General features: G+C 47.5%; 1 protein-coding gene across 1 annotated transcript in view; it reads right to left on the reverse strand.

Annotated features, from left to right (window-relative positions):
- Positions 1-8,354: 8,354 nt before the first annotated feature.
- Positions 8,355-13,322, reverse strand: part of LATS2 (large tumor suppressor kinase 2) — a 30,318-nt gene continuing 25,350 nt past the window's right edge. The window contains exons 6-7 of the mRNA XM_065896131.1: positions 12,054-12,160; positions 8,355-8,852 (exon numbers count right to left, since the gene is read on the reverse strand). Of these exons, the coding sequence (XP_065752203.1) occupies positions 8,355-8,852; positions 12,054-12,160 (605 nt within the window). The remainder of the gene's footprint in view (positions 8,853-12,053; positions 12,161-13,322) is intronic.

Consider the following 13,322-nt stretch of genomic DNA (forward strand, 5'->3'; position numbering starts at 1 on the left):
TAAACAAACATAAATATAGTCAACTGATCTTTGACAAAGGAGAAAAGGCAAAGATTGTCTTTTCAACAAATGGTCCCTGAACACTTGGACATCCTCATGCAAAAAAGTGAATCTAGACACACATACCTTACACCCTTCACAAAAATTATTTTCACCAAAAATCATGGTCCTCAATGTAAAACAGAAAACTATAAAGCTCCTGGAGTACAACATAGGAGAAAACCTAGATGATCTTGAGTATGACAGTGACTTTTTTTTTTGGCTGAGTTGCACGGCATGTGGGATCTCAGTTCCCCGACAAGGGATCAAATACCCGCGCCCCCTGCACTGGAAGCACAGCCTTAACCTGTGGACCGACAGGGAAGTACCAACGATGACATTTTAGATACAATACCAAAGGCACAATCCGTGAAAGGAAGAATTGATTATCTGAGCTTCATTAAAATTGAAAACTTCTCTGTGAAAGACACTGTCAAGAGAATGAGATGATAAACCACAAACTGGGAGAAAATACTTGCAAAAGACACATCTGATAAAGTACTGTTATTCAGAATACACAAAGAACTCTTAAAATTCAGCAGTAAGAAAACAAACAACCTGGTCAAAAAATAGGCGAAAGATCTCAACAGAAACCTCACCAAAGAAGGGGTACAGACAGCAAGAAAGCACACAGAAACACATTCCGCATCACGTATCATCAGGGGAATGCAAGCAAATTAAAACGACCCACACTACACGCCTATTAGAATGGCCAAAGTCCCAAACCCTGACAACACCAAAAGCTGGCAAGGATGTGGAGCAACAGGAACCCTCATCACTGCTGGTGGGAACGCACACTGGAACAGCCACTGTGGAAGATAGCTTGGCGGTTTCTTACAAAACTAAACACACTCCCACCATACAATCTAGCAACTGCACTCCTTAGTACTTACCCCAGTGGGTCAAAAAGTATGTCCGCACAAAAATCTGCACCTGGATGTTTATAAAAGTTTTAGTCATAATTGCCAAAACTGGGTAGCAAATAACATGTCCTTCAGTGGGTGAATGAATGAATTGTGGTCCATCCAGAAAATGGAATATAATTCAGTGCTAAAAAGGAATGAGCTGTCAGCCATGAAAAGACCTGGAGGAACCTTAAGTGCATATGACTAAGTGAAAGAAGCCAACTTGAGAAGGCTACAGACCGTGTGATTCCATAGTTGTGGAAAAGCCGAAACTATGGAGACAGTAAAAAGACCTCAGTGGTTTCCAGGAGTTACAGGGAGGGAGGGATGAATAGGTGGAGCTCAGAGGGCTCTTAGGGCAGCCCACTCCACGAGAGACCATAAGGTGATACACGTCATTATACATCTGTCCAAACCATAGCAAGTACGACACCAAGAGTGACCCCCTAATGCACACTGTGGACTCTGGGAGATGACGGCGTGTCAGTGTGGGTTCTCCGACTGTAACAAAGGTACCACCTTGGGGGGGGATGCTGACAGTGGGGGGAAGCTGTGTGTCTGGGGACGGGGTGGACAGGAACTCTGTACTTCCGCTCCATTTTGCTCTGAAAAATAAGTTTTGTTAATTTACAAAACCTCTCTCCTGTCATGTTAATGGTGTCAGGGAAGCGGGAGGATGCAGATACCTTCAGAGGCCTGATCCGTAGCCAGCTGGGCCCGTACAACACACTGAGACAGGAGGAGCCGGTCCCCTGTGGTCCCGGGGAGACAGGCAGAGCTCTCAGTGCAAACAGAAAGCGCAGGAACAAGGCACTGAGTGAAGAGGGCCTGCAGTGGTCCATCTAAGAATCACAAACACGCCGGCAGGGCCAGATGCCGAGTAACCGGGGACCATTTTCAGGTAGCCGTCACGCGGCAAGGAGGCTTCTTTCCACACCATGGAAGATCCTTCCCGGAGACGGAGCACACGGCCAAGCGGAAGCAGCAGGGCAGGGCTCTCGAGGGAGGGGGAGGGGTGCACAGGGAAGGCCCGTACCTGGGTGTGTGACCACCAGCAGGTACCAGCAGGCACGCCCTCCCTGCAAACACAAAAAGACCTCAGGCTCACAGCCACCAAAGCACACTCCCTGACCCCCGGGGGGCTTCCAGTCAGTGGTCAGTGCTGAGCTTTTACACGAGAATGGACAGTAAGGACTGATGCTAGGTCAAGTACACATAATGGGCCGTCCAGAGACAGACCTTTAAAACTTTAGGGTCAGTTGATTTTTGGCAAGAGTGCCAAGTCAATGCAACGGGGAAAGAATGTTAGTCTTTTCAGCAAATGGTTCTGGGACTCCCTGCTACTCACTCGCACACTAGTGAAATCACACCCCTCATCTCACTGTACAGAAATAAACTAAAAATGGATCACCGGGGCTTCCCTGGTGGCGCAGTGGTTGGGAGTCTGCCTGCTGATGCAGGGGACGTGGGTTCGTGCCCCGGTCCGGGAGGATCCCGCATGCCGTGGAGCGGCTGGGCCTGTGGGCCATGGCCGCTGGGCCTGCGCGTCCGGAGCCTGTGCTCCGCAACGGGAGAGGCCACAACAGTGAGAGGCCCGCATACCGCAAAAAAAAAAAAAAAAAAAAAAAAAAAATGGATCACCAACCTAAATGAAGGGTTAAACTATAAAAGTCTTGGGAGAAAATACAGGAGTAAGTTTTCACGGCCTTGGGTTGGGCAAAGTCTTCTCTGATAGGACACCCAAAGCAAAAACAACGGGAGAAATAAAAATAGATAAATTGGACTTCAGCAAAATAAAAAAACGGGAGGGCATCAAAGAACACCAAAACGAAGAAATGAAATTGGTGAGGATGTGGAAAAATTAGAGCCATCATACGTTGCTGGAGAGAATGTAAGATGGTGCACTTGTTCTGGAAACAGTCTGGCACCACCTCAGAAGGTTCATAGTGTTGCCATTTGACCCAGTAAAGCCACTACTGGGCTGACAGCCGAGAGAAATAAAGTATGTCCACACAAACACTTGCATATGAATGCTCAGAGCAGTACTACGCACAACGGCCGAAAGGCAGAAATAACGCTAATGTTCACTAACTGTTGGATAAATAGGAGAAATAAAATGGGGTAAATCTACACAAGACAATACTATTTGACAATAAAAAGGAATGACATACGGACAGTGCTACCACATGGGTGAAACTGTAAAGTATGATGCTAAGTGAAAGAAGCCAGTCACCAAAGGCCACTTACTGTATGACTTCATCTATATGAAATGTCCAAAAGGGGCAAATCCGTAGAGACGGGGGGAGATCAGTGGTTGTCTGAGGAGTGCACTTGTCATGGCCGCGAACAATGGAAGTTACGGCCGAAGGGAACCCGGCCTCTCTTGAGTGATAATAATGTCCTCAAGTTGACTGTGGTGATGTTTCTGCAAGTCTGTGAATACACTAAAAACTGCTGAATGATATACCTTAATTGGGTGAAGCTTTTGTACTTATGTGAATTATATCTCATTAAAGTTACTTAAAAAAAAAAGATGGTCCGAGTCATTTAAGGAAAGCCTCCAACGTGAATTTGGAGAAAGAGTAAAACAAAGAACAAGCGGCAAGAACATAATACAAAGGAGCCCGGAGGAAATACAGACAATTTGGAAGCAGAATTTTAAAACCCTTGAAATGATAAGAGGGGTAACAAACGCAAATACTGAAGACATAAAACAGGGATGGACAGACTGATTGGAGAACAAGAATGAGCTCTTGGGAATTAAAAAGATAATACCTTCGCCCCCAAAAATTTAATATGAAATCTGTAAGATGAAGTCAATGAAACCTTAAAATAAAAGAATAAAATAAAAGAAAGTGGAATAAAAAAAACATGGATGACAGGAAATAAATATAAGAAATCAGAGAATCGGCTGAGGAGTTGGAGAATCTTTGGAGGGAATAAAGTTCAAAATAATGCCAGAAGGGACTTCCCTGGTGGTCCAGTGGGTAAGACTCGGCACTCCCAATACAGGGGGCCCAGGTTCAATCCCTGGTCAGGGAACTAGATCCTCCATGCATGCCACAACTAAGACCCAGCGTAGCCAAAATAAATAAATAAATAAATATGTTTAAAAAATAATGCAAGAAAATTCTCCAGAGCCAAAGGGCACACATCTCTAGGTTGAAGCCTCAGTGTTCAAGACAATAAATGAAACCAATGGAGGAACATCGCCATAAAGTGTAGACCACAGGGTAGATAGAGATGATTCTAGAAGCTTCTAGAGAGAAAGGGTATTCAACAAGACTGTGAACCTGGGAAACAGAGGACTAATGCCTCCAAAATGCTGCGTGAATTTCATCCTAGAATCTTAGATTTATCTATATTTTCAATAAAGTAGAAAAGGGACGTTTTTGGACAAGCAAGAACCCCAACTTTTTTCCAGGTGTAAACTGAGGAAAAGGAAGATACAGCATTTGGCAAAATGGGATCCAACACAGGAAGGTGACAAAGAGAATTCCCAAGATGACAGCTGTTTGTCAGGCTTGAAGGGCAGCTGGTCCAGACTGCAGGATGAGGTAGACAAAGCACTCGTGCTCCTGGAAAACAGTCTAGGCTTTGACAGATCCATCGTAGCAACTGGAGAGGGAGGGAGAGAGGGAGGGGAGGAAGGAGGGAAGGAAGGAAGGATGGACAAAACACCTGTACTTTCAAAGAAAACAAAGTAAATGAAAAAGCAAGGTAATTACTAAGTCCAAGAGGAAATTTTTTTTGTATGAGAAGGAAACACAATCAGAATACACTATTTGGCTCAAAGACAACCTAGCAGTCTTTTGTTTTTGTTTTTTGGTTTTTGTTTTTGGCCACACTTCGAGGCTTATGGGAACTTAGTTTCCCAACGAGGGATTGAACCCGGGGCCATGGCAGTAAAAGTCCTAACCACTGGACTGCCAGGGAATTCCCCAGCATAGTCTTCATGATATTTACGTTGATAACTGATTTAACTAAAAGTTGTGAGAGAACTTACAGTAGGAAACAGAGGTTGAGGAAGGCCTATAAGAGAATTACCATATATGTCATTGATAGAAAATATTTAAAATAAGTAAATCAAGAAACATCATTAAGAGCCTATCACTGAAAACGCCAGAAAAATGACATAGAAAACATGGGAGAGGCTGAGTTTGGGAAGCAGGAAATGGCGAGATATGGACAGAGACTCTTTTTCTAAAAATAATATAATTTGGGGACTTCCCAGGCGGTCCAGCGGTTAAGACTCCGAGCTCCCACTGCAGGGGCGGGGAGGCGGGCTCCACGTCTGTACCCGGGTCCTGGATCCATAAGCTACTCTGATCCTTTTGGAGACACCAGTCACCGGCTTAGAAAAGGCAGGAAGCTGGTGATTTTAGGAGGGTCCGCGCATTCAGAGCGGCGGGCAAGCAGGAAAGGAAGAGGGCGCGATGCTGCAGAGCTGAAGGCTGGACACTGTGGGTGGTCAGGTCAGCTGACCCGCTGCGAGGAAGGGTGGTCTCTCCACTACCCAAGAGGGAATGACACATGAGAAAGAGACGAAGGCCAAGTGCTCCGCTAGTGCCCAGATTCTGCCAGGTGTCAGCGCAAGGGCTAACGCACAGCCAGAGGACTCTGCGCAGACCGTGCTGTCCAGCGTGGGCCGCTGAGCACACACGGCGACAAGCTTGCGAAACGTGGCTGGCGTGACTGAGGAGGTGAGTTGTGAGCCTTCATTACTCAAAACTGAAATTGAAACCGAAACCCACTTCCACCTCCAGGAAGATGGAGCAGATTTTTCCTACGCCTCCCACCAAGTACAACTAAAACTCCTGGACACGGCAGGCGGAACGGAAGACCCTGAGAGGTGGGGAGGCGGCGGCAGAGGAGCTGGGCCTCGGGGCCTGAGGAACGACGCAGCGCTCCGCGCTCCGGGGTTTCCTTCCGGTTCCAGGCTTGGAGCTGAGCCCAGCAACCTGCAAGTGCCAGCAAGCCGGGTCCCAGCGACAGCCCGACCCGCGAGCCAGAGGAGACGGGCAGACAGACGGGCATAACTGCTCCAGTACAGCCAGTCAGACCAGAAATCCCTGCCCCCGGCCTTGCCAGCAGAGCCCCCAGCGTCCTGCTGGGGTGACGTGCCGGGACTCCTGCTAGGGCAGGACGCTGGGACCTCCACGCCGTCGGCTGACGATGCCTCCCCAACGTGGCAGCCTACCAGGAGAGCGGGGGCCGGCAGTAAGGGGGGCCCCTCCCCGCTGGGACAGGGTCGGAGGCGGCCTGCTGGCGTCGCGACTGCCCGGTGGGGACCACGTGACTGCACCTTTCAAAAGACCAACTCAGAGTAAAACAAACGATATTTTCTGTATTTCTTAATGCCATCAACCATCTTAAAGCAAAGGTGAGGCGTTAGCGTTGTCCTGTCAGTGTAACTGTCCCGAGCAGGGGAATCAGCTCCCACTCACGATTTACCTGACACCCCACTTAACCCGCTCGACAATCTAATGCCATACACTTGTCACCAACTTCGCGAAGAGAAGCTGGTCACACAACCGCACCCCTGCTTGGACCGTGTGCTTACCTGAAACCCGATCTCCTCTGGGGGGGGGGGTCTCCTCCCCCCTCCCCCTCCCCCTCCCTCACCCGATGGCAGCCCTGGCTGCGCGTGAATCACAGGAAAGCCTGGGGGAGTGGCAACACGTGATATAAGCAGGAACTTACAAATTCCAATGAAGCTTGACACCAGTGGATTTGGATTCAAAACTTTAATAATAAATTGTGCCAGTAGAAGCTTTTCAAAGGCAATGATATATCAATAAATAATAGTTAAATTGAGTTCCTGAGAAAGAACCTACCACATGACGTCTGTCAGAGCGTAAATAACAACACGGCGTTACTGCAAAACTAGAGAAACACTGACAGTCACGACACAGCACAGCAGACCCAGAACCTGCCACTCACACACATGTAAACCAGTACACAGGAATTGTCTTCTTCAGTTTAGCCATCGATAGACGTGTAAGTGTGCTGCCTAGAGGTACACTAACCAATGGATACATTATGCTAAAAACCTCAAGGAAAAATACGTGGAATAATATAATGAAAAATACGATGCATCAGGTTTTTAAAAAGCAAAAAAAGAATTTAACTTTTTATTCAAATATAAATCACTTTAAATAGGAATATACTAATTTGAAATAGGAATATTTTGTGTTTATCTATGTAGTTATATATACATTTACACTCCTAAGAAAATATGTATGGCTTAAATATCTTTTCTTTTTCAACATCACTTTGCTGTTTCACAAAGATTAGAAAAATGTGCTTCTAAAACCAAGTTAAGATGGATCCTTCAAAGCACACTAGAAACACGGTGAGAGAACCCCAAGATCACTGCCCTTCCACGGGGCGTCTGCCGGGTGGGGCTCCGGCTACCCGTGGCGGCTGTACCACCAGGACAGCATCCTGACTCGCGAAGCAGACAGAGGTCCACGACTAACTTACATTTTTTTGGCAGAGCTAAGAGAATCCCTTTTGATGTATACAAGTGTTGTGTAGGACAAACGTCTTTGCCCCCCAAAGAATCCAATCACACCCACGACACATACAATCACATCAGCTCTCAGGCACACGTGCATTTCCTCAACGAGAGAGGAGGGGTGCAGTCACAGCGAGGGAGTCACCACAGGACGACACGGCAGCAGCACACTGTCCAGAATTACTCACTCAAAACGTATTCACAGAACCCGCTGTGAATGGCAAGACACGGTCACGCTTAACAGAAAAACCCTGTTCGTGCAGCGATCTCTCCACACTTGGCATCTGAAGTCACACCCGCGTGATCACCTGCTCACACTTCCTATTGTACTATAATATGCAAAAAGCAAACAGAACAAAACAAAAGCAGCTTTTAACATATATCACAATTTTGAAATGTGGGAAAAATATAAAACAAAAACCACTGTGTGAATAAAATGGTATCAGTAACATCAGAACAGTGTTATCGTTTTTTTTGTTTTTTTTTACATTATTGCACAGAGATTTCTTATCACATGTTCTTCAATCTTTACGTCTTTCCCTAAATGTGAATAAGTGCTGTGGATAAAATACAAACGTAGAAAATAACAGCAGCATGATTTGTCAAAATTAATCCCTATAATTTAGTAAGAAAAATGGCTATAAACAAAATAAGTGCTCTTTCTAAACTGTGCTAACTTTAAAAACATTGCTTTAATGCAGTGAAGGTCCTCAAAAGCCAATTTCCAGGCCATGCTGACACCCGCCCCGCCAGCAACCAGAATGCGGAGGAGACGTCAGAGGCGAGTCCTCTTTCAGAAGCTTTTCTGCTTTGGTTTTGGGTGCAGACCAGACTTTCGAGGGGCGATCGGCCGACTGACCTGAGGGGCTGACCTCCCGGTCCCCCAGGGTCTACACGTACACGGGCTGGCAGCTCCCAGCCTGTGCCCCCGGGGCCGGGCCCCCCGCAGCTGGCTGCTCGGCCTCAGTCCCGGTCTCGGCCACCGCAGGCTTGGGGCACCGGAACGGGTAGCCGTTGTCGTCGAAGAACCTCCGGAAGGTGAACTCATAGAAGGCGTGCTCGGGGTGCCGGCTGCCCGGGGGGCCCAGCGCATCCCAGGCCTTGGAGCTGTCCTCGCTGCCGTCCTGCCAGGGGCCCTCCTCGTCCACTGGGTCGAAGTTGGACGTGTCCATGGGGTGGCTGATCGTGGGCACGTAGGGGGCAGGCTGCCTCCGGATGTCGCTGGAGAAGTCGATGGCACCCAGGAACGGGTGGGCCTTCAGGTCGTCGGCCCCGTTGCGGCCCAGCCGCTGCTCAGCCGAGCAGCAGAGCTTGGCGATGAGGTCCCGGGCCTCGGGGCTCAGCTCCACCTGCGCGGGGATGTGCAGCGTGCTCTCCCAGTTAATCACCTGCGGGGACAATACGGCCGGTGTTCCTTCCTCCTCAACCTCGAGGCGACGAGGGCCGTCCCAGGACAGGGTGTTAAAGAACGCGATCATTTCTTAACATTGCTAATCATCAGGGAAATGCAAATCAAAACCACAATGCAGAACACCCCCTCACAACGGTCAGAATGGCCATCATCAGCCTACAGATGATAAATGCTGAAGAGGGCGTGGAGAAAAGGGAACCCTCCTACACTGTTGGTGCAGCCACTATGGAGAACAGTATGAAGGTTCCTCAAAAAACTAAAAATAGAGCTACTATATGATCCAGCAATCCCACTCTTGGGCATATATCCAGACAAAACTATAATTCAAAAAGATACATGAGCCCCTATGCTCATAGCAGCACTATTTACAATAGCCAAGACATGGAAGCAAAATGTCCATCAACTGATGAACAGATAAAGATGTGTTACATATATACAATGGAATCCTACTCAGCCATGAAAAGAGAATGAAATAACGTCATTTGCAGCAACACAGATGAACCTAGAGATTATCATACCAAGTGAAGTCAGACAGAGAAAGACAAATACCACATGACATCGCTTATGTGTGGAATCTAAAACATGATACAAATGAACTTATTTACAAAACAGAAACAGACTCACACACATAGAAAACAAAGTTATGGTTACCAAAGGGGAGAGGGAGGGAAGGAGGGGACAGATTAGGAGTTTGGGATTAACAGATACACACTACTATTCAATATATATAAAATAGATAACAAGGACCGACTGGATAGCACCGGGAATTATATTCAATATCTGGTAAGAACCTATAATGGAAAAGAATCTGAAAATAATATATACCTGAATCACTTTGCTGCTATACCTGAAACTAACACAATATTGTAAATCAACTATACTTCAGTAAAAATAACTTTTTTTAATTTAAAAAGATCTTGATAATTTCACGATGGGAGAGCAGAACAGACACAGGAGGCTCTGAGCAGCTACAAACGGTCGGGGCGGTTTCAGGAGGAGCCCACAGCCTGAGGCACAGGGCGAGGAAGCCACCCCCAGCTGGTGGCGCTCAACCACACACATCAGCCATCAGGACGCTCACAGAGACCTGTCTGCTGTGAGGAGGAAGCCTAAGGGACTTCTTGTTTACACCTGGAGTCAGGATAAAGCAAGGCCAATATAACCAGGAGTGGCACGGGGCAGGCGGTGCGAGGGCTGGTTCGAAACTGAGTTGTTGTTTTAGTAGAGCCAAAGTTATACAACTCATAGAAGAAAACATAAAGGAAAACGTTCATGACGTCGGATTTGGCAATGATTTCTTGGATATGACACCAAAAGCACGGGCAATAAAACAAAAAGATATATAAAACAGACTTAATCAAAATTTAAAACTTTTGTGCATCAAAGGACACTACTGACAGAGTGAAAAGACAAACCATGGAATGGGAGAATGTATTTGCAAAGCATATAGCTGACAAGGAATTAATATCCAGACTATATAAAGAACTACAACTCAACAACAAAAACCCAAAGAACCGAATTAAAAAAGGGCAAAGGACTTGAATAGACATTTCTCCAAAGAAGATCTACAAACGACCACGAAACATATGAAAAGAGGCTCAACATCACTGAACCTCAGGGAAGTGCAAATCAAAATCACAATGAGATACCACCTCACACCCCTAGAATAACTACTATTTTTTAAAAAACAAAAGGAAATTAAGTGTTGGCAAGGATGTAGAGAAACAGGAGCCTTTGTGCACTGTTGGTGGGAATGTAAAATGGTGCCGCCACTATGGAAACAGTATGGAGGTTCCTCAGCAAGTTTCAACGTAGAATGACCGTAGGACCCAGCAATTCCACTCCTGGGTATGTCCCCAAAGGAACTGAAAGCAGGGACCAAAGAGATACTTGTACACATACTTATGTTCACAGCAGCATTACTCACAAGAGCCGAAAGGTGGAAACAACCCAAACGTCCGTTGCCAGACGATGGCTTAAAGAGATGGAATGTTATTTACACACAATGGAGTATTACTCAGTATTACATACAATGTAATATCATTCAGCCTTAAAAAGGAAGGAAATTCTGACACAGGCTCCAACATGGATGAACCTTGAAGACATTATGCTGAATGAAATAAGCCAGACACAGAAGGATAAATACTGTATGATTCCACTTATATGAGGTCCCTAGAATAGGCAACTTCATAGACAGGAAGTACTGATACAAGAGCTGTTACAGGGACAGAGGGGAGGGAGGCATGGCGTTATCCTTTAGTGGTTAAGCCTGCTTGGGATGGTGAAAATCTCTCGAAATAGGTAGCCGTGACTGTTGCGTAACACTGTAAATGTACTTAACGCCACTGAATTGTACAATTAAAAGTAGTTAACATGGTAAACTTCACCACAATTTTTAAAATTGGGTTATTATCATGCAGACAAATTGGTAACTAATTCAGCAATTCAATTAGGATATAGATAATGCCAAATTCCAATTTCACTGTTACGGTAAAGAAACCAAGCCTTCATTTAGGGTTTTTCTAATTAAGAGGTTATTAATTTCGGGTCTCCTGTGGACTCCGGGGTATGTGACTACATCCTAGAACTGTCAGTGAACATGTGTAAGGGCACTGTTCTGAGAAGTTCCAAAGGTTTCATCAGGTTCTCTATTCAGTCTTTAAGTAATCAAATCATTCATTTCAGACAGTAAATGGCTACCATTCTAAAACTAATTCTTCAGTACTGAGTTATTACTTGATGGAGTAATTTTTTAATTTCTTGAAATGAGTATCAGAAATGCGCACAACTAGCCTGACACATAGCTTATAACTGGCCAACGGTAACGACAGAACATCCAAGTATCAAACCGATTTCCTCGGGCACAGTCTCAAAGCCGTGTTGGTTGCTGCACGGCGCACCTGCCGCCGGGCCCAGACCTGCAGCCTCGGTGCTCCGCCCACCCCTAGTTCTCACCTGCAAGCACCACATCGGCAGGCGACCATGGTTCAGGTTCACGCGCACATCACAGCTCAGCTCTGACCCTGTGCCTCTACTTACCCAGATAAAAAATTAATAGGTAATAACAAGAATACTTGAAAACATCCCATGACATACAAATGACGTCCCTATTCAGAATAAAAGGTCAAATGTTGGCCTAAGCCTCCTGGGTTCATCAGAAAACCACGTGCCCCATTACCTTCAGCTGGGTCTCCGTGGGAGTCGGCGCCAGGAAGGGCGGCTGCCCCACCAGCATCTCGAAGAGAATCACGCCAACACTCCACCAGTCGCAGAGCTGGGTGTATCCTGAAAGACAGCGTCACTCAGCTCCCACCCCGCACACACCCCGAGAGAACCGGCTCACATCGGCAGGGAAGTTCCAGGCGGCACACAGGTGACGTCACCGCCCCACCTGACGGCGCGCGTGTGACGTCACGGACTCCCGCACGTGTCGGCGCACACGTGATGCCACCGTCTCCACACCCGGCGGCGCACGCGTGACGTCACCGCCTCCGGCACGTGGGGCTCAGAACAGTCTGCGAGAAAAACGCTGCCGGGGCGTCCACGGTCTCCACGTGGGAGGAGCGTGGTCACGAGCATTTTCTTATTTTCCACCATTAGTCTGTGATAAACACAGGATGCTCTTGTAATAAAAGGCTTTTTAATTTTAAAAGATTACTGTTATTGTTAGTAACAATACTAACCAGAATTTTAGGTTCTTAACACGAACAGACGCAAGTTAAAATCATAGAAACTAAAGAGCAGAAATTCTGTGACCTGAGGTCAGCTGAGACCAGTGATGAGGCTTCCCGGGGAGGTTTTGGGAGAACCGGGGGGAGGAAACTGGCAAAGGGAACGGCTGCCACCTGTCGCGCTCCTTGGGGGCACCAAGGGAGCTAGGCCCCCCCCCCCGCAGGGCTCCGGCGGCCCGGTGCTCGGGCAGGGCGGCCTCGTGGAGGCTGCGGAGCAGGCTGATCTTTGATTTTGTCCCACATCCCAGTCCGAGCCCCGTTCCGGCCCTGCTGTCACCGAATTCTTGCTAAGTGTGACCTGCAGCCCCTGCCCGTCTGGCCCCAGAGGCTCCGCTGGGCTGCTGCGAACGGGGGGTTGGGGAAGACGGGTGTCCTCCCCCGCAGGCTGGCACCCACCCCTCCCTCTTTGAAAGGAGGGGCAGGGGGAGAGCTTTACTGGGCAGGGAGGTTGATACTCTAAACTCTCGAGGCACTGCTGTTACACGTGAGGCAGTGAAAGGCTAGTAACCCGCGCTGGGTCACACAGCTCACAGAGAACACGGGTGAGGACAGAGGGTCCTGGCTCCAATGAGTGGAAACAACACGTGAGAACAGACAGACCACTGCTCTCTGGGTTGATCAAACGGAATCAGATGAACAAACGCAGGCGCTGCGGGCCCTGCAGCTGACTGTCAGATATGCCTCTCGTGCTCGGCCAGGCGCCCACTGGATGGGAC

This window comes from Phocoena phocoena, chromosome 18 (genome assembly GCF_963924675.1).
Source record: "Phocoena phocoena chromosome 18, mPhoPho1.1, whole genome shotgun sequence".
Lineage (NCBI taxonomy): Eukaryota > Metazoa > Chordata > Mammalia > Artiodactyla > Phocoenidae > Phocoena > Phocoena phocoena.